Source organism: Lutjanus erythropterus, chromosome 20 (assembly GCF_056507025.1).
Source record: "Lutjanus erythropterus isolate fLutEry1 chromosome 20, fLutEry1.hap2, whole genome shotgun sequence".
NCBI lineage: Eukaryota > Metazoa > Chordata > Actinopteri > Lutjaniformes > Lutjanidae > Lutjanus > Lutjanus erythropterus.
The window spans coordinates 34,395,001-34,417,029 of NC_139336.1; the positions used below are offsets into that span (position 1 = coordinate 34,395,001).

Consider the following 22,029-nt stretch of genomic DNA (forward strand, 5'->3'; position numbering starts at 1 on the left):
TGCATCTATCAGCCCATATGTCAACCATTTCCAAAGCTTGAAGCGGTAAATTGGATTATTTGAAGTGTGGTTGTATGAGGTACTTATCCAGTCAGTGTATTACCTACAGACGATGGCGGTCAACGAGTCCCCAGTTTACAGAAGCAGCAGGGTTACCAGTGTAGGAAGCTGAGCAATGTACTGCTGTTATGTTCGCTATATTTAGAACATTTCCAACTTGCTGTCAGAGAGACTTCTCTGATAGAAGTCAAATAACACTCTCTCCAATCCAACCAAACTCCATTAACAAAAACAATCATTTCATTTCATAGAACACAGGAGTTGTTGGTCTACAGGTGCCTCCATCTGTTAGTTTGTTTGTGTTTTTGTGTGATTACAGTGTTTTAAAGGGTTAGTTCAGATTTTAAAAAGCTATAAACTGCAGTTTATATCAGAGCTTTTGACATCTGCCATGTTGGAAATACACCGACGACAACCAAAATCTCTGTCTTGGCAGAAATCCAATTGATTGTCCAACAGAATTGGATCAATCAGGTGTTTTATCAGATGTCTTGACCTCAAACATCAGCATCAAATGACAATCACTCTGATAGATATTACAGATATCTACAATTCAGTTTGGACGTGCCAACATATCCTTAATTTGGCTACTTGCGGTTCAAATTAATAATATTTAATATAATATAAAATAATATTTATTTATTGATACTAAAGCCACCAGACTCCATTGGCAAAATGAACAATTTTACCCTGCAGTTGTTGGTCTACTGCTGCCTCGATCGGTTACTTTGTTTATATTATTGTTTACTTCGGTGAGTCTGAACTAACCTTTTAAAACATCAAAGTCACACAATAACACAAACAAAGTAACAGACGGAGGCAGCAGCAGACCAGCAGCTCCTGTTCTGGGAGGTGAAACTGTTGGTTTTGCCATCGACGTTTGGTTGGTTTGGAGAGAGTGAGATTTGACTTATGTAACAGCAGTTTCCTGTCAAAAAAAACTGTCTGATGGCAAAGTAAACCAGAGAAAATATTCTTAATGTTGTGTACACAAATTTTTTTTAGGTGGACCTTTTCTAAGTGACTTAAGTCCATGTTGCTGCTGATCCTGTCCATGTCGACCGGCAGCTATTACAGCTGTAGTACCTCATACAATCACACTTTCAATGATCTTAACTATCCCTTACACAAGATTTATTTAATGATTCAGATACTCTCTTTCCCTTCACTCCAAGCAGACTGTTGTACTTTATGGTACAACAGTCTGCTCTCTGTCTTGAGAAAAACTATTTCATAGAGCATGTTGTGAGCTTTTATTGTCTCTAAAGTTTCTTCAAAGTGTGTTTTAAAGCAGCTAAAAGCTCAGATGTCTGCTGCTGTGGTGCATCTGTGTGATAGTAACACATTCAAGAGTTGTGGAACCTGGCAAGACAGACTTTAAAGAGGAACCATGGTGATTTTCCACCTCAGCATGTGTTTCCAGGTGTTGGAGAGGTCTACTGCAAATGTAATACAGTAAGATAAATCCATCAGAAGCTGTGTCCACCAAAGCACTTTTTTTCCCTCAGCTGAAAACGACCAGTTCAGACACTTTGGTTGCTATGATACAGAATATCTGCAGAAACATGTAAAATAATTTCTGTTATCAACATCTGGATGTTAAAATGTCTGGTCGCATTCCCACATTGTAAATACAATCAGCCAAACAAACCCAGGACTTTCAGACAGGAGACAGTTCATGTTCTCTGTGCACAGTGAAAACAAAAAGGTTGAGAAAACTCAAACTGCAATGGATTTTAAAGTCAACTCAAAAGTTTAAGTTTTGAAAAAGTTTTACCAACTAATTGAGAAAGTTTCCTTTTCTTCTTAAGATAAACTCAAAGCTTTGAATTTTTTAAACTCAATACACTGTATTTAAAAAGGTGAATGTAAATAGAAATGTTAATATTTTCAGTCAAAACTACTTTTGTCAGGCAGTAACATTTTGTTTTTTTCTTTTGTTTTATAAAACTCAAAGATTCAAGTTTATCTAAAGTAGACAAGTAAATTATCTCAACTAAAGATTATAGGTGAGATAGTTGAGTTTTGAGCCCAACTCAAACTCTTAAGTTTTCCAATAAACTTGAAAAACTTTTACTGCCTGTAATCTTTAGTTGAGATAATTTAATTTTAGATATTTTTATTGAAGAAAAAACTTCCAAAAAAAAACTTCAAAAACAACAAGCAGAAAAGTAAATTTTCTCAACAAAAGATCAGTAGTTGGTAAAACTTTCATAACTTAAGATCAGACTTAAGAAGTTGGGTTCAAAACTCAAAAATCTATTGCAGTCTGTTGCATTTTCTCATTTTCAACTTGTATTTATTTAAATATAGTACAAAACAAGATATTTAATGTTCAAACTGATTAACTTTATTGTTTTTTGGAAATACACACTCATTCTGAATTTGATTCTTGCACTGCGTTCCAAAAAAGTTTTGAGAGGAGCAACAAAAGACTGTGAAAGTTGTGGAACACTCCTGTTTGGAACAAAAACAAAATTGTGGACCTGCCCTTTAAATAGTTTTAAATGAAAATATTAAAGTTTTTTAGTTTTTTTATTACAACATTTTTTTTTAATTACAATGTTTTGAATTTTTAAAATTCAAAGATTTAAGTTTATCTAAAGAAGAAAAGTAAATTATCTCAGCAAAAGATTAGTTGATAAAACTTTTTCAAAACTTAAGAATTTGAGTTTGGCTCTTTTGTAGTGCGTTGCCTTCAAATTTTAAGTCAGTAAGTTTTACATAATGTTACTTTCAATTCACTGAAATCATGTGACATGTAACATAACCGACTTATTTTAACCAGAAACATCACCTTTTATTAAACGTAACTTTCCTCAAGTGATGTCACTCAAGTCTTCAACAATACAAACAAATCTGTTTGAAAGAAGTAAAGTGAGAAGTGATTTCTGTTTGTTGCTGAGCTCTTGTTGCCAAACTTCACTGTGATTGGCTGAGCTGTTTCCAGTGCTGTGATTGGCTGAAAGTGTATCTATTAATCTCCAGCCCTCTGACTCTTGGCACTGCGGCACAAACGTGGAACAATACGAGCAGGTGGAGACGCCCACGCAGTCCAGACCTTCAGCTCTGAGCTTGTTGTTGTGGCTCTGGTGAACATATTGTAGAAAAGTGTCCATGACACATGAACGTCCATAACGCACATAGAGATCAGAGGGAAAAGACGTTCCTCATACCTGCAGAACGTTCTTCAGAATCTCTTCACTATCAAAGTAATCCAGTGACAATTGTCGGTACATCCATGAGCTGCTGACAGCTCATTCAGAACACTAACTCCCTGACTCCACGGCAACATTATAACTTCCTGTTTACTTCCTCCAAAGCAGCCGTTCCCAAACACCGGGTCGTGGCCCACAGGTGGGTCACAGGAGATTTTATCTGGGTCACAAATAAATAAAAGACTGTGGAAGAAATTCTGCAAAATTTAAGATGAATATCTGGACTGCACCTTTAACAAAACCCTTGGAAAGGGTTTCATCTAGAACACACTCAGGAGGTTCTACTAAGTACCTTTTCATATTCCAAGGGTTTCAACAAGAACACACTTAGTGGGTTCTACTTAGAACCTTTTTATATTCAAATGGTTTTATTTAGAACCCACCACAAGGGCCCTACTGGGACCCTTTTTATATTCCAAAGGGTTATCAAGAACACACCCACAGGGACACTATGAAGAACCTTTAATATTCCAATGGTTTCCTCTAGAACAAACTTGGTGGTTTCCATAGAAAACCATTCTGTATTCCAAAGGCTTTATCTAGAACCCACCCATGGGGTTCTACCAGGAACCCTTTTAATATTATGGTTCAAAGAATCCTTGAGTTCTTCAACAAGCCTGTTAAAACAAGGTTCTTTGGATGAAAATGGTCTTTCAAAGAACCCTCGACGAACTCTTTCTTCAAAAAAAGGTTTCCTCAGAAACAAATTTGGGTAGAACCTCAGCTCTCCAAGAAGAACCCTTTTGGAACCCTTATTTCTAAGCCTGTGTCGTCTGGACTGCTCCTTTAACAAAAGCCTGCAGCCATCAGACATCCATTAATGTTCTCTGCGTTCTCTCTGGTTCTAAACTTGTGTTTTAGGGGAATAACATCTGAGTCGTGTCTGATGTAAATATGTTTATTTTTTCATGCAGTTTGGTGCAAAGTCCTCTTTATTCTGAGAGTCTGGAGTGTAATTCAGAGGAACCATCTTCAGGTCAGAGAACGTACACCACGGAACACTTTCTCTCTGTGTGTTGATGATTAGTCGAGATGAATCTTTAACGAGCCCTGTGGGGGAAACGAGGAGCTCAGGCAGGATTTGATCAAGTGGTTTCAGAGGCAGCTATCTGCGCTCCGACTCTCCTGCTCTGCCATCAGATCCGTCTGACCTTCATCTGTCTCTGGTGCTAACTGCTGCTCAGACGATTAAAGTGCTTTGTTTAAACATCAATTAGCATCTCGTGTTTTCATTAGTGCCGATATCAGCTGGTATATCAGCATCTGTCACAACTTCGATTCACACTGTACCGGCCATTTCCAACCAGAGTCCAAATTCACAGCGATCTCATAGACTGGTCTGTTTCACCAGACTGAGGCTGATGCGGGGTTCCCGGTTGCCATGGAGTCTGTTAGTTAGCTGTGGGCCACAATTTGACCACTGTTTTCTGGTGTAAACTTGTCTCCATTAAAAGTCTGCTCCTGACTGCAGTGTGCAGACAACTGTCACTGGAGTATTTAGATACTAGAACTCTAACAAGGTGCACACTTTAAATGGATCATCACCGCTCATCACAGTAATACAACAACAACAACAACAACAACAACAACAACAATAATAAGCATGCTGCTGTCCTCCCATATATACAGTTTGGTTAGTTTAGTAGTGTTTATTTTAAATTGTGTTTTTTGTTAGTTTCCTTTGTATCACTGACAGGTGCTGTGTAACACCTGAGCTCTATGTATGTGGGAGTTATAGACTCCATATAGAGTCTGAGACCCCCTGGTGTTTGCTCTTTGTCTAAGATTGGCTGCAGAGCTTCCCTGTGTGTGAGTCTCTACAGTTTGTGGTTCTTAATGAGTGCAGAGGTGTTTTAGCCTCATGGGATCTTGTGTTTATTCTCCAGTGTGTGTGTTGGGTCCTACAATATATAGTAGCCATTAAGTCCTCCTTCTGCATTCTCACTATTTATATGTCAGTGCTGAGCTTAGTGCATGTTCTTAAAGTTGTTACTGTGCTTTTAATAGTTTTTCATTAAGTGTTAATGCCAACAGTTAATTGTTTATTTTTGAGCTGTCAGCTGTTCTGTTTATTCTGACATGTACCCGAGTCTGTGCTGAATCGGTCTGGAGACTAAAAGATATCACTCATCCTATCACCCTCTCACACTAGAGGCCATGATAAACCTATGTATGTATATCATTCTGTATTTTAAAATTGTAATCATACTTAGAACCCCAATATTTACTCAGTTTATCTCTAATCTATTACATCTTTTTTATCTGTAATTTACATGGAATGCAGCTACCTTTTTGTATGTAATCCCTGCACATGTAATCCATTACTTCCCGACACTTTGAGCCTCTCCTGTGTGTCAGTTGTGTCAGTATGTGAAGACGTGTTGAAGCGTTTGTATAAACACGACTGAGACCTCCTCCCACACCGAGCCTTTCGCTCCTCTGACGTTTCCACGTGTGTAAAATGCTTCTCGGTCTCCATGCAGCATGTGATGCTCTCAATTATGGCTGTGTGTGTGTGTGTGTGTGTGTGTGTGTGTGTGTGTGTGTGTGTGTGTGTGTGTGTGTGTGTGTGTGTGTGCAGGAGAAGGTGACGAATATTAAAATGAAATTACTGAGTGAGTCCAAACAGCGTTATTACTGACTGTCAGGCAGCACTACATACTGAGAGTGACAGGGACACACACTAACACACGGCTGCAACCAACACATACAATTATCACACACATTTAAAGCTTATACAATGCGCTCTAATGGCTTCTATTCATTGACACATATGTATGCATGAGGGCTGCTGTGCCGTCAGAGAGGCGTCTCGCTCCATCTCTCTGTGACCCTGACTTGTCAGTCATGGTGTAACGGACTCACAGATCCCTCGAGTGTTATTCAATTATCATGTCTGCATTAACAGGGATAAACAAAACACACACACACACACACACACACACACACACACACACACACACACACACACACACACACACACACACACACACATTTTGATTCTGTCTGACTCTATTTTTCAGTTTTATCACCATGAAATGAACATTTAGCATTTATAACTGACACCTTCAAGTGTTGCTGGGATGTTTGAGTGTCACGTTGTCTCATTATATCTGGGTGTGGACCTCTAAATAAAGTAATATGCTTCATTATCCTCCCAAAATATGAAGCTGCTTGTAGACACTGATAACCTATTGTCACGGCAACACAACCCTGAGAAAACTTAAGATAAGATTTAAGAATTTCAAATACGTTGCTTGGTAATTATCATCCACTACTTGTAAATGGCACTTGCTAATTATCTCATAATTAACCATGAAATCTGAAGGTAATTTCTAAGAGATTTCAAATATATTACTTGGTGATTACCATCTATTTACCATGAAATTATGCAACCTGGAAATTGAAGCATTACCCAGATTTACTTGACGTGTGTCTTTCATCTTTCCATCTTTATAATTTACATGTCAAGGGTTTGGATTTAGAAAGAGCACACCACATTTTCAGACTTCCTCAGGCTGAGTTGCATTGTGGGTAATGTAGGCACCCAGGTTTTGACAATTAGGAAGAATGCAGGGTTAAAAACAAAAGACAATATCTCTGTATCTGCTGTTACAGGAGCGTGATCATAAACGTTCTTTTACCAAAAAGATCCAGAGTGATTCCAGTGAGATTCTTGTTGAAGCAACCACTAAATTCAACATCGCTGCTCCAATTTTTGTTTGTTTGTGCAGATAAAACGTCTCCGGGGTTTAGATCTCATTATGTTGTGCAAATACAACACAGAAAGTTCCTGTTTGTTCTAAATATGAACATTAGCAGCAGCTCGCAGGCTGCAGTGAACCTCCTCTTTGATTTATAGAGTCATTATGCTGCAAATTATATGAAAAATGACACGACTGTGTGGTTACTACTGCAGGTATTTGTTGAGATGTCTCCAACCTCAATGCACGTGCTCCCATCCTCCCTCGTTTGTATCTGTGTGTGTGTGTGTGTGTGTGTGTGTGTGTGTGTGTGTGTCTGGTGATTAGCTGCTTTGTTTTGTCTTGATGCTCTCTTTAATTAACAGTCCCTAAGTGGGACTGCTCATTTGCATATGTACATATTTGCATAGTTTATGAGTTGCCGGTTGCCGCTGTGCATCAGCATCAGGAGAGACTGCCTTCGGTCACACCTCTGGTTGTATCGCTCCGTCTCCTTATTCGCCCTCAAATCTCATCCGCCGCTGCTCGTCACTCCTGTAAAAACTGAGCGGACACATTCAGACGAGCGCGGAGGAAATGAGATGAATCAGGGAAGGCTTTTGTGTAAACTGACGCACACGCAGACACACACAGACACAAGGGGAGTAAGTGAGAGGCCTGTTGCATCGCCGGCGTCCTCTGTGACCTCCAGAAAAGAGGCAGCTATTTCCATCACGCCACCACCTCACCTCACTGACCGTGTAATGGAGCGATGCAGCCGCTAGATTGGCTTCCTCGCCTTAAAACACCACTCAGCCGCTGCCGCCGGCTTTGGGAAAGCAGTTTAGGCGAGCTCGCCTCACTGCACGGGCGTGTGTGTTTGCATACATACCACTGTCATTAGTGCGAGTGTTCTCACTTTGATGGGGGTCATAAGGAACCTGATACACATAAATCCTCACAGCCCGCCAGATGTGTCCTGATGGAAACCTCCAACAAGTCCATTAAAACTCAAGTTGTGTGTTCTTTATCTGACCCTGCCTCAGGTTGAAAAGGGTCAGATCACACAAATCACAAATGTGTATATTTCTCCTGCAGTGGGAGGACTGGGACGATGTTTGAGACGCTAACATCTAAAAACCTGAGCACACAAAACTGAAACCATCTGCAGGGATGCTGATCTCTACAGGTCACAGTAATGTTTAGTATGGATCTAAACTTTTACACTGACAACACTACAGGCAGTTAGTAGTCTTATGTCCACTTCATAACAATTAAATAAAGTTAAAAAAAAAATGAACCCACATACACACAGATCAGCTGATTCTTTATTTCCTTACCAGGCACTAAGACTGGGTTTTACAAACAAAGATGAATTTAATCAAAGATTAGTTAGTAATCAGAGTTTAGTGAACCTTTGTTTAAAACATTACACTGTTTGGTAGCAAGGTAAAAAGTTAGTTAGCCTACTCATAATGGTTTGGCAGAAAAGCTGTAACTTCTCCTCCTTTAAGAGAAACCTGTTGGCTGAATTATCAACTAGGGTCAAAGAAATAAGAGATGCATCATAAATGTGAGTTTCAGGTCATTTGAAATGAGCCTCAGTGTAAGCGTGCGTCTCCAGTACACAGAAAAACAGCACTAAACCTCTGAATAATTCTCTGTATGACACCAACCCACTTACTTAGCTGTCAGGGTTACTGTGATCACCAGATAACATTAAATATTACACAAACTTAATTTAAAGATTTTGATATTGATCCAATAGGTGGCGGTACCCGTCTGGGACAAATGAAGTCTTGATATTATGTTGCAGCCATTAGTTTCTGTCCAAGCAGAGTGACCAAGATTAGTTAGAAAAGTTATTGATTAGCATTAATCCTGCAATATTGTTTGTTCATTTTACAAACCAGCGCCCAGAGCTACACATCATACAGCCTCTATGCTTCATCAAACACTCTGATAAACAGTAAATTCATCCATTTTAGAGTCCAGTGGTGCCATTTTAGCTACTATAGCTGTTTAATGTCATACATACAACTTCAAGGTTTTCTTCTTGGTTTCGTTTCACCTTGACTGGAAAAACACATTCAGGATTCTCTCTCACACCTGGATCAGACAGTCGACTGTTTAACATCATTAACAAAGTGAAAACTCCACAGACTTCTGACCCTCTGCTCTGCAGTGATGAAAAAATAAACTATTGTTGTCATCACACTTTTATGTTGGTGTCCAAGGACGTCTCACAAACACTATTACATACAACTATTCAATTTGTTCTCAACCTGCTAACAAATAAGCAGACTGATAATCGTGGGTCAAACATGCTGTGTTACACTAAATTACTTTCTCTCAGCAATTTACGCGCAACAATTTTCATTCCATCAGAGGCGAGAACAGGAGAAGCAGTTACTATTCATCAATCAGCAGCAGAGAAACATCTCTCTGATAATTAAAGGACTCGGCAGCAGAAAAACACATTTAAAGTAATCAGAGACACTTTTGAGTGTCCTGTAGCTGAATGGACAAAGTAAAACAGTCAAAGCAAATGTATATGGATTATAAAAGGAGAAAAAAAAAACCACTGCTAATCATCAGGCTCAGCTCGATCCGATCAGAAAAATAAAGTTTAGCCCTTTAACGTTCTGCTCAGCTGTTTGGTAGAACACAGTTAGAGCTGATAAACCTCAGTCTCACTCAGTGTAACGCTGCTGTGTCTGTTAAAAGTCTACATTTTTAGTTTGGCTCTGATCAGGACAGCCCGTCCTCACCAGAAAAACACGCGTTGGTCGCATGTGAAAGCAGCTTGTTCTGACTGATATGTCCGTTTTATTGCTCACAGCGCCCCCTCGTGGACATCACACCTGGAGAGGTGGGACGGACGCTTGACTCAAAACAACCACAGGACTTTCTTTCAGGAGACCGGGGTTCAAGTCCTGCATGGAACGAAAAGTCAACGTAGTTAGAGTAGTGATGCTAAGATAAGAGAAACAGTCAAACCCTAACACTGCAAAGATTAAAAGTCTGACTTATTTCTTCAACTTGGAACTATTTGTTAGAGGCCTGAAAAGCTGTGGGGTCTGAAAACAAACAAAGATTTTTGCCTTAAAGAAATAAAAACCTTGGGGTATTTGTTCCTCAGGGTGAGGACATTACAGAGTTTAATGTGATTTTCCTTAATGATTTTGTAAGATGTGCATTACAGACAGTATTCTCCACTGTCTGTATTTCACATCTTTTACATGCCTTTCTGTCCGTGCATTGAGTGCATTACATCGGGGTGTGTTGGTGTGACTACACTCACACTGGATAATTCTATTAATATGTTTAGCGTCGAAGCTCCGACCTTGTTACTGCCGTACAGCAGCTTACACTTAAATCTCCCCTGTGGAGTTCTCATGTAAACAAACAGTTCACGTTCAGCGTTTCACACCAACAGATGTCTGCATCCTTGAGGTCTAAGAAAATATGTTGAATGTTTTTCATTCCTTTTTTAAAACAGATCTTGAAACCTACATCACTTACACTCTTCTTCCTCGCCTTTTACTGGCAGAGTAGTGCATTTCTCTGCACTCTTCTGACAATACGCTCAGCCACGAGCAAAAACTATAAATCTTTTAGAATACTTTAGTAAATACATCTGGTTTCAGCGTTCAGTATTTAACTATTGTATTGAACAAAAGACACAACATTTTATTTGAAGTTAAAAAAAATGACTAAAACTCACATTGACAGCTGGCAGCCCCAGAAAGCTCTGAACAACTGGAGATATGTAATATCAATTAAATATGTACATGTTTTATTAAAATAACAGCTGGAGATCACTGACTTTTAATGCTGACATGCTAACATGCACAATGCTCGTGTTAATCAGGTGTAACGTTGTTTTTTCAACAACCTGGAACTTGATCCAAGACAGAACTGGTCAATGAAAGTCAACCCTACAGGGAGCTGCTGCATGTGACTGTATGCAGTGTGCTCTACAGTCCCGCTGGAGAAACCCCCATGAATTGCCAGTTGGGTGACCCTCCAGCTGATAAAACCAGACGCGGTGCCGTCTTGTATGGCCTTTCAGCGGAAGAAAATATGATGCAGTACTCCCAAAGGTAGCCTTCTAGAAAAGGAAATGTTAGTAGGTGTCCTCTGAAGTGCCGTTCCAGAGGAGAGAACACAATACAATTCTCTTAAGGGTGAGATTTTAGAGGAGGAAAAATAATGCAGTGCCCTCTTGTGTGTCCTGATAGTGGAGAAAACACAATGCAGTGCTCTCAAGGGGGGCTTCAAATGGAGAAAACATGAGGCAGTGTCCTCTAGGTTGTCCTTCCAGCGGATAAACATGATGAAATCCCCTCTTGGGTGGCCCAGTTGAGAAAATGTAATGAAGTGCCCTCAATGGGGTCTTGCAATTAAGAAAACAGGATGCAGTGCTCTCAGAGGTGCCCATCAAGTGGAAAGAAAATGATGCAGTGCCCTCTTTGCCCTTCAAATGAAAAAATATGATGCAATCCCTTCAGTGAAGCAACCGTGGAGTTCCAGTGGAGAAAACATGATGCAGTGCCCTCTAGGATGCTACTGTAGTGGAGAAAAAATGAGTAGATGCCCTCTAAAGTGTCCTTCAAGTGGAGAAAAGACAGTCCAGTGCCATCAAGGGTGGAATTCCAGCAGAGAAATCATAATCCAGCTCCCTCTTGAGTGCCCTTCCAGTGGAGAAAACCTGATGCCATACAGGTTGCCTCATACACTATCAAGTTAGTTGGCCTCCAGTGTGTCTCTAAGTGGTTAAATAGTTCGCAGCTCCCTGTGCAGTCAAACAGATATTTTTCTTCTTGTGAGTTTATTTGGAGTGTGAACTTTCACAAATCTGCTGCTACAAAGTGAAAATTCCATCTATGATTCTCAGTGAAAATTAACTGTGAATTAAAGGTGTGACTTCCCTCTTATTTGAAATGCAAATAGTTTTTTTTTAAAGTAAGAGCCTTGGTCCAAAAACCTTTTAGAGCTCTCTGTGGGTTTCATGCATTACTTGTGGCAAAGACCTTATTTAATTACTCTTTCTGTCAATCAGAACGGTCCCCGAGCAGCCACTTCCTGCCGCCTGCTCACATTCACAGCGGGAGATTAGACCCCCTCCGAGGCTGTCAAGACCCAAAGGACCTGCGGGATCCCTGTGATTATGCAGCTCTCTGCTCTCCATCGAAGGGTAATGAAGGCTATAATGAAAAGACTCTGGAATCCTTTTTACAGGCAATCGAATGTGATTCATGCACCGTGCACGATACTGTGGTGAAGCCGTCACCTGCCACAGAGGGTACTGTTGTCCAACCACGGGCGGGGTGTAAACACTGAGGGTTTTTGGAGGAATCTGGGACAGAGCTCATTAGGATTTTTTGGGTTGGTTTGCGGTGGTCTGTGCAGTCTCACTCCTAGTTTAGATTTATCCACGCTGCTCTCAGTAAGTCACACATGATCACTCAAAGAGACACCTACTCATTGCAGGAAACACAGAGCAACATCACGTGTCGAACACAGCTCGTACACCACCAGCAAATCACAAACAAGGAGCCTGCAATGCCTTTCTAACAGCTGTGTGTGTGTGTGTGTGTGTGTGTGTGTGTGTGTGAATTCTCTGAAGGCTGATTATCTAAAGGCAGCTCTTTCAGGACTGTCTTTTCCTGCTTTCTGCCTCCGCTGTGCTGAGACAGGAGGGAGATCAGGAGGCTGAGATCTCAGAAACACACTCGTCGGTACACAAACTCAGGATTCAAAGGATTCTGGGTTTGACTCCATGTGGAAAAAACAGAGAGCTCAGGTGAAACCAGAACTTCCAGGTTCTGCTGCAGAAGAAAAAAAAAATTCAATCGAAATCCCATTCACGTGTGTAATAACTTAAAATATAGCCTTGGCACAGAGCCTCACTCAGCAGTATGTCATGTTTGGATAGAAGTTTAGTGTTCGGACTTCAGTCTTTTACTTTTTCAGGCAGGTATTCACATAGCAATTAGCCACACAGTATGTATTCAAAAATAATAAAATAAAAAGAGAATATTAACTAACTAAAAGCACTAACTTTGGCAAGTGGAAGGTAAGACCGCCACCACATGTGAAGGGCTGAAAGATGTGCCGTTTTTTTTTTATTAAAGTTGAGCTCAGACTAAAGAAATTTTGGGCCTGAAAGTCACAGATTCATCCCATCAGTCTGTCACAGTTCTGCAGGCCCAGTTTCCCTCCCGTCCCTCTGCCTCAGTAATTTTCCACTCTACCTGCCAGCCACTCCCACCTCATCAGCCCAACTCTTCTCACCTGCAGCTCATCCCCAGTCAGCCCAGTATAAAGCCTCTCCAGCACACTCAGTCCTTGCCGGACTCTTCTTCAGTATTTCCCTGTGACTCTCCAGCCCTTATTCCTGGATTGTTTTCCCGTCTCTGACCGGATATTCACCTCAGCCTTCTGTCCCTGACCTTGAGGTCTGTCTCAGCGTTCCTGGTTTTTGCCTGTCTGTCCCAGTGGCTGCTTTGTGTGTCCGTCTGTCATCGCAGTCTCTCCTGGTCCCGACTCCTCCGCCTGGCCCCCGACTTCCCTGCTGCTTGTCTCTGGTCTACTCTGCTGCGTCATCGGCCTGCTCTTCTGGTTCTGGACGCCTCGCCTCGCTGACCTCGCCTCCTGTTAGCCCCTCTCTGTCACTCCTGTCTGCTGTTGAACGGAACTGTACGGGTCCGAGGGCTCACGTCTTCCCCCTCGGTCCCATGTCCAGGTTCAGCTCAACCCAATCCCCGAGCCTGATGATGTAAAGGCGTGTACAGCGTGGACGGCAGGCAACACTGGAAAACAGTCTGAACAAACTGATTTTATAACAAATGATGAAGTAAGACATTAACATGAGTCTTATTGGTAAAACATACTCATATACGCTGATAGAGAAATTTAGTGTGGAGCACTGAACTGAAAAAAACCGAAAACTAATAGTGCATCATTTGAACTCAGCAGCCAAATCTATTTTGATAGAAAATATTGTGAGTCAGGTACAGGACAGCAAGAAAGACCCTGCATCTATTCATCATTTTATTTTCATTAAGGAGAAAATACAATAATGATTTTTACAGAACAGAATAAATGCAATATTACTGTTAAAATGAGAAAAAGTATTACTAACTTGTTTGTTTTTAATAAAGTGATTTTGTAATTTTACATGTTGTCTCTGAGTTCTTTAGAACCAGGTTGTTGTATTCTTTCATGTGTGTGTCTGACACATGAAGTGTGTGTTTTCTGCCAGACGTTGCCTTTCATGTGAGGATGAGTCCCTCCTGCTGCTTCAACATGTTCAGAGATAAACTTGTGAACACTGACACATGTAAACAACAGCCCTCCTCTGTTCTCTGAGCTGCTTTTGGCTGCAGATAACAAACCGTGAGAGGAGAGTGAGTGAAGCTCAGCCTGGACCAGACTGAGCTTCTGTAAGGTGATTCCCTCCGTCACTCTGACGCTCAGCTGCCTGTTGCTTCAGCACCAATCACATCACCGTGCACTTCACCTCTCAAACAAACAACTCAAACTGTAAGTTATTGACACATAATCACAGTATGCTGTCTTTCTTTGTGCATTCTCACTTAATATGAGCTAATTTTTTGTAAAGCTTGAACAGTGTCGTCTTCTTTGTCTCTTGTGTCCCAGGTCAAATGCTCCTCCCCTGGGACAGGGGTGTTTTCTGGCACAGAGAAAGTTTAGAAATTTAGAAAATAAAAGCAAACTAGAGTGTTGGTATTAATCATTTTTAAGTTCTGTGGTAGGACATGATTTGTTCCAGTTTTCAAGAATGAGTGAGAAGATCCATGAAGGCAGAATTTCTCTCTCAGCTCATTTTGTGTGTAATTAAATGTGTCTGTTAAGAGTTTAACCTCGTCAAGACTGAAGACTCTGCAGCCAACCTGCAGATTTATCACTGACACAAGGTTTAATACACACTCAAAAAGACACTAAACACACACAGACACACACTCTGGATGAAACACAGTTTGACCCCGACGCCCACACACTGAAGAGCCTGCAGGCTTTTACATGCTCATGTACTTGTCAGAGTTTTAAAAGGAATCAATTAAATTTATCTTTTGTGCTTCTGAGGAATTACAGACACAAACACGCTCACTTGTTTTCTCTTCAGGTGGAAGAAATTCTCAGAAGAATGATCGTACACTGAGAGGGAAAAAAAGACTCATTATTCACATTATCTGTCTAATTGCTGAAGACATTGGCGCTTTAGAAAACGTCTGCGTTGGAGCAGTTCTGTAATCTCAGCCTTGACCATGAGGCTGCGCAGATCAAAATACTGCAAGTGTGCAGCAGAAACACAGTGAGTGAAAATGAAATGATCCGATATGAACGACTGAGTGAATGAACGAGAGGCTGCACCATGATCTTACAGACTTTTTAAATTTCTTCCTACCTGCTCAGTCGTCTTCTACACACGAGAAATAACCTCTACAATTTATGTTCTAAGTCATGTAATTTCGATGCAATAAAAAAAACAATATTCAATACCTCAGGATCCCACAAAGGCCCCCAAAATAGAATAATTAAAAGACTAATTTCAACCTGAAGGTCATGAAAGAAGACTTGGAGTCTGATTTACTCTGATCCCAGATAAAGAGTGCTAATTTGAGTGTTCATTCTAACACACGACACGTTTGGTTGATGTGTGATCTACTTAGAATAACTGCATGAATGACACCAAGTGCAAACACTGTGGAGACATGAGGGGTTTGTGTGTGTTGCACGTCTCCATCAGGGGACGTTTGGACAGATAATGATTGTGTTTTCTTTGAATTTGTGTTATTTTTATAAAAAGAAAAGAAAAGTGAAGTACAGGCAGCGCTGTACTTAATCCAACAAAGTAATTGCACATATGAATTTAAAAACGCTCAAAAGAACTGCCCCAGCTGTTCTGGTGTGAAGACTCAAAACTCAAAGTTCAGGACTTGAGACACGAGTACAGAGACTTGAGACTTTCCTCTGACTTGTACAACACTGACTTGGTTTCATGCTCCACCTGAAGCAAACCGCAAACTCTGACAGAAGGTTTCAGTGAAAGTAACAGTGGTCGAACACATAGCTGAGGTCATGTGATTCACAGCTCCAGCAGCAGCTGCAGCGCCGTCGTACATCAGCTGTCAGCTTCTCTGTGTTCTCAACACCTTTCATCATTTCAACATGCAAGTAAACTTCACATATAGACTCATAGAAACTCAGAAAGGTTCCAGCTGTGAATAAAGACACACGTTTCTCCTCTCTTGATCCTCGACTTTAACCCCAATCTGAACTCCATCTCCGCCCCTCAGAAACCTCCCCCTCTCTTCCTGCCTCCATCACTGTATTCAACATAAATTTATCCGGGGAAAGTCAACCAGTCATGCTTTTTTCCGGCGCTGCTCCCTTCTCAAGGGCACCTCGACTGTACTCACCGAGGGAGGAGGGGGTGAGTGCTCATTCACTTCCCCCCACTTCAAGCTTCTCTAACCTTTAAAGCCAGTAGTTATCAATCAAACGTGCAATTTTGACCCAAGAGTGTGCCAGATTTCTTTCCAATTAAACACTCCAGCAGCTGATTTCACTGATTAGTTCCTCCTCCCGCTTGATCATAATCAGCGAAACAAGCTGAAAAGTCTCCCAGGCAACAGGCAGGCTCACAATCGCACCTGATTGGCTGGCAAGAACCACATGTCTCACCTGCAGAGCGCGTCGGAGCGGCAGGTGCGTCTCAGCTCCAGGCAGCTGGGTTTGTGCCTCTCCTGGTGGGAGCAGGAGGGGACAATGGTGCGGCGGCGGCGTTCAGCGCACGCTTGGTCCGGGCACGAGCAGAACAGCAGAGGGTAGCTCAGCTCCCATGAGACCCGCTCGAAGAACTGACGCAGGGCCTGAGACACACAGAGCGTTCACGAAAGAGTTAAAATCATCTTTTTATCGGACTTCAAGACAGTTAAAACAGCCTTTTCAGTTTGGAAACCAAAGTTAAACTAAATATCACTCTCTCCAAATTAACCAAACTCCATTGGAAAAATCAGTGATTTTACCTCACAGAACATGGGAGTTGCCATGATTGATTAGTTTGTTAGTTCAGATTCACTGTAGTCGCACAATAACATTATCTTTATAAAACACCCAAGTCACACAATAACACAAACCAGCTAACAGATGGAGGCAGCGGTAGAACAGCAGCTCAAGTGTTCTGTGAGGTAAAATTACTCATTTCTCCTATGGAGTTTGGTTGGTTTGGAGGGAGTGAAACTTGTTGCATGTTTAACTGAAGCTTCCCATCGGAAAAGGCTGTCTGACAGGAGGGTAAAGTGGTGAAAATATTCTAAATATAGCATACACTTTGTCATCTACTGACTATTGCTAAGTACCTCTTACAACACCACTTCAAATAATCTAAACTATCTCTTTTAAAAGGAAGGTGATGAAGAGGAGCAGCTACAGCAGCAGATTAAATCAGAAGAAATGGGGAGAATAAGCAGGAAATGAAACATTAATAACCTTCCAGCTTTAAATAAGCAGCCAGCAGTGGTTGGAGAAGTATTCAGATCATTTACTGAAAGCTGAAGTTGAATTTCACTGCGGTGATCAGATCTGACCATTTCATTCATTTTCAATTTTTATCTGAGTTCTGTTTTCACTCTCAGGACCAGCATCTGTAGAATACTGTGAGGGCAAAGGCCATATTGATTTCAGTTTCTGCATGTGTATGTAAACAGATAAGAAGGAACCAGACTCAGGATAAATTTATGGATAGGTGCCAACCAATGTGAGAGCCTGCAGACATACAGAGATGGACATCCAGCAGGGACGTGTGTGATTTCTACAGCCAGTAATAAACGTTCATAAACAACATACCATCATAATACAATAAAGGGAAAAAAGAAACATTTATTTGACTTTTTTATTTGAATGTCAGGCTCTGATCAATGATGACACCTAAATACTTGTTAGTTGTGATTATTTCAACCCTTTGAGTAGTTTAGATGTTTGGAAATTAGACGTTAACTCTTTGAAAATAAAATAAATGTGGATTTTTCTCTTTAACAGCAGCTTATGTTCAGTGGGTCAGAACAATAGAGGACTGTATCATCTGCATAGAAACAACAGTGGTCCCCTGGAACAACTTATTATGACCCACATTTACATTTACTGTTGTTCTGGAAATTCATATTTGTGTGTGAATAACACCCTGAAAGTCTGCAGTCTGTCCAGCAGCTCCCTGCAGTTTGTTTTAATCATTTTCATTTATCATCGTTGTGGGTCCACTGTGAAGATGGAAAAGTTGAGACAACTCAACATTTCAAGGCAACAAACTGCAATAGATCTTTGAGTGTTGAGCCCAAATCAAACTCTTTAAGTTTTGAGTTTTTACCAACTCCTGACCCCCAAAATTGTGTGCAAAACATTATTGTATAAATGCATTGATCTGAAGTGAATTTTTATATTTTCAATTAAATTTCATTTTCATTTTTATTATTTCTACAACTCAAAGACTTAAGTTCATCCAAAGAAGAACTGTGTTTTTTACAGTGTAAAGTTATTTTTACATTCTCCAGCTGTAAAAATGAGGCTTATACACTAAAAAAGTTTGTAATAGCCCTCGTCTGTGGCTCGGAGCCGTTTCCTTTTAATTTTGGCGGTGGCTCATCCTCATGAGTCTCCATAAGCTACTTACTGATGCCAAATTTTAAAAAAGAAAAGTCTTCAGGGGAAAAAGAGAATTAAATTGTTGTGGCTACAGACGGATTTTTCTTTTTTGGTTGCAGACCCCTGGTCACCGGGGAGTCGATACCCAATAATGCAGCTAAAAAAAGAATCACTGGCTGATCGGGGGTAAAGAAACTAAACACAAACGTGGTTTGTCTCACAAAACTGAAACGACGTCAAAAGATCAGTTCATGCAAAAGTGGTGAATTGAGCTGAGAACATTCAGCATCGTGATCAAACTGGAAAAGTATCTGTTGTATAAAAGGAAAATATATCAGGCTAAATTTTAAATCTGTTTACTTTTATTGTCTTATTAGGTGTGAAAAGAATCTATTTATACATTTATTCACATCCTCAGAAAACTACTCAAACTGAACAGACTGCATCTTATTACAGTTTGTTTTATTAGAGGCCAGTTTTTTTTTTTTGTTTTTTTGGAAGCTACCACTGTGCAGATCTCTAAATAATTATTGACCTGAATTTGTATTTTTTCTCACAGCAGGTCAGAGCCAGAACAATATGACTCAATATGAATCAGCCAATCATGCACTGATTGGATTTATTGAATTCCTTTGCAGCAGTCATCCTGCCAGAGGAGGAAAAACATGTTTGACTCCTACCTGTTTCCAAATTCGTTGCATCATTTAACCAATATTTCCTCACATTTAAACCAGTGCTGCACATTTAATACATTATTTGACTATTTTACTACTATTTTGATAATCAATTAATCATTTTGAGACATTTATAATAAAGAAATCTCTGATTTCTCTTCAATGTGAGTATTTTCTGGTTTCTTTTCCCCTTTTTGACAGTAAAGTCATTATCTTTGGGTTGAGGACGTCATCTTGGGCTTTGGGAAACACTCATTGATATTTTTCATAATTTTCTGACATTTTATGGACCTTACAGCTATTCATTAACCAAGAAATGAATTGCCAGATTAATCACTAATGAAAATAATTGTTGGTTGCCGCTCTAAAATAAACTGTGTGAAGATTGCAAGTTGGTTCTGAAATACATTAAAAAATATGAATAAATCCCCAAGTATTTTGTTACACCCTTTGCTACCCTTTGTCTGTTGCCAGTTCGTCTCCCCAGAGATCTCCTAGTTTTTGTCCAGTCTTTAGTTTTTGCCTGCTGCCCGCTGCTTGAGTTTTGGCTGATCCTCTGTGTACCGACCACCTTTCCCATTAAAGACTTTGTGTTTTGAGTCCTTCTTTGTTGGTCCAACTCTGATATATTTAACATTAAATCATTATTATTTTAATAATAAAAAATGAATGGAAGGTAATCGTTGACCAACCTTCTGACATCTTTTCCGGCTGCATGGCTCCTGATTGGCCAGTGACGGCTGAGGGGGCGTGGCCTTGCTGCAGATGGAGTTGTAGGCGGATCGCAGACGTTTACACGTCTCGTTGAGGTTACACGCCTTTGCTGCGTCCAGACAGGGGTTACAGGGTTTCCCCGCCTCTGAGCAGGGGCTCATCTTTGACAAAGATGAATCTGAAGGAAGAAGAAAGAAAAAATAAGAGACGATGAAGGAGGTGTTTAAACTTCACCTGATGTGGAGGTAACTGCCGTGTCGAAGGATAATTGAAACACATTCAGACGGAGGAGGAGGAGGTGACCTGCTACACTGTGTTACTGCTGCTGCTGACAGACACACTCATTATGCATCAATGCTGCTTCTTTTGTCAGATATTTTTGGCCATTTGTTATGTATTTATTAACCATCCCACATATTGTGTATATGCTGATTTGGGTGTGCAGCTGGTGCGCCCTGCAGGGATAAAGAAAATTATATTCAGTTTAACCGAATCTGGAGACTCAATCTGAAAATCAGAGTGTGTGGGAGTCAAACTAAATCCTCTCCAAACAACAGAAACTACCTGATGTAGAATCAGTGGAAAAACTTTTTCTGTTTTATCATGTTTTCATAAAAATGATAATAACTCACTTTCCCCTGGGTTCTGCCTCCCAGGCTGCAGGTTTGTTTGGGGCGGGAATAATAATTTAATCATATTTTGATTCACAGGTGACAAGAGCAGGAAGTTGTTATTTGTCTTTATTTATCAGTACACCAAATGTCACAGGAAACCATCAGGGAAGCCCACGCTGCTCCGATGACTAAATAACAGAAATGTGAGTGACTGAGAGTGGAGGGATGGGGCGTAACAAGGCAGGAAGAGAATTTAAATATATAAAACTATAAAATCTGCTTCAGCTGCCTGCAGCGGCTCAGTGTTGGAGGTTGTGAGACCGCAGGGGAAATCTGCTGCATATCTGTAACTTATCAGTTTTTTTTTTTTTTTTTAAAGTCTAGTTGTTAGAGAACACAAAGAGACGTTCGTTTCTACAGAGAGATGCAAAACAATGATTATAAAGAGAATTAGAATGACAGGAGAGACTGAGAATAACTACAGGCTTCAAATGACTAAAATGACTATCAAGACACTCAAAATGATCAGAAGAGCATACAAGTCTGAGCCAACAGCTGCACCCTTAAATCTACTCCAACCAGACTTAAAATAACAATTAAAAGATTTAAAATGAGGAGGAAGACACTCAAAATGACAACAAACACATTTAAAATGACTATTAACAGACTTAAAATGACGACAAAGAGATTTAAGATGATTAGAAAGAGAATGACATCAAAGTTGCTTAAAATGACAACAAAAGTGCCCAAAATAACTAAAAGAGACTTAAGATTACTACAGAGGGACTCAAAATGACTAAAAAGACTTTAAATGACCACCAAGGATCTCATTTAAAATGACAACTACAAGACTTCAAATGACTACAAAGAGACTTCTAATGACTACTAAGACATTCAAAATGACTAAAAAGAGACTTAAACTGATTTAAAAGGGTTAAAATTATGACAAATACCTACAAAGACACTCAAAATGATGACAAATTGACTTAAAATGACTGAAAAGACCTAAAATGAGTTTTTGAAAAAAGCTTAACGTGCCTACAATTACACTGAGAATCACTCAAAATCAAGTTCCTCCACAGAAGCAGAGACGACGCTGTAGGAGAAACTCTCACAACTTGTAGTTCACTCTTGTGAAGTGTGAACGTGTACAACACTGCTTATAAACCATCCATCCCTGCACACCTACTTTGTTCTTGTCCAGGAGATAAACATACAGAAATGAACACAATGCAGAGTCATTGAGTCAAGCTCATGATTAACTGACCAGCTTCTGTTTCTGGCTGAGCTCATTTACATTCAGTTTGTGTCTGATGGTCTGATTTGACCTGATTATGAATCTGAGAAGAAATGCTGCGAGTTTGAGGTCAGTTCTGTCCACTGAGTGTCAGTT

At 40.3% G+C, this 22,029-nt stretch overlaps 1 protein-coding gene across 1 annotated transcript in view; it reads right to left on the minus strand.

Moving 5' to 3' along the window:
- gfra2b (GDNF family receptor alpha 2b) overlaps positions 1-22,029 on the minus strand; it is a 119,698-nt gene that overhangs the window by 26,508 nt on the left and 71,161 nt on the right. The window contains exons 4-5 of the mRNA XM_084746443.1: positions 20,001-20,200; positions 16,679-16,866 (exon numbers count right to left, since the gene is read on the minus strand). Coding sequence (XP_084602569.1) covers positions 16,679-16,866; positions 20,001-20,200 — 388 coding nt within the window. The remainder of the gene's footprint in view (positions 1-16,678; positions 16,867-20,000; positions 20,201-22,029) is intronic.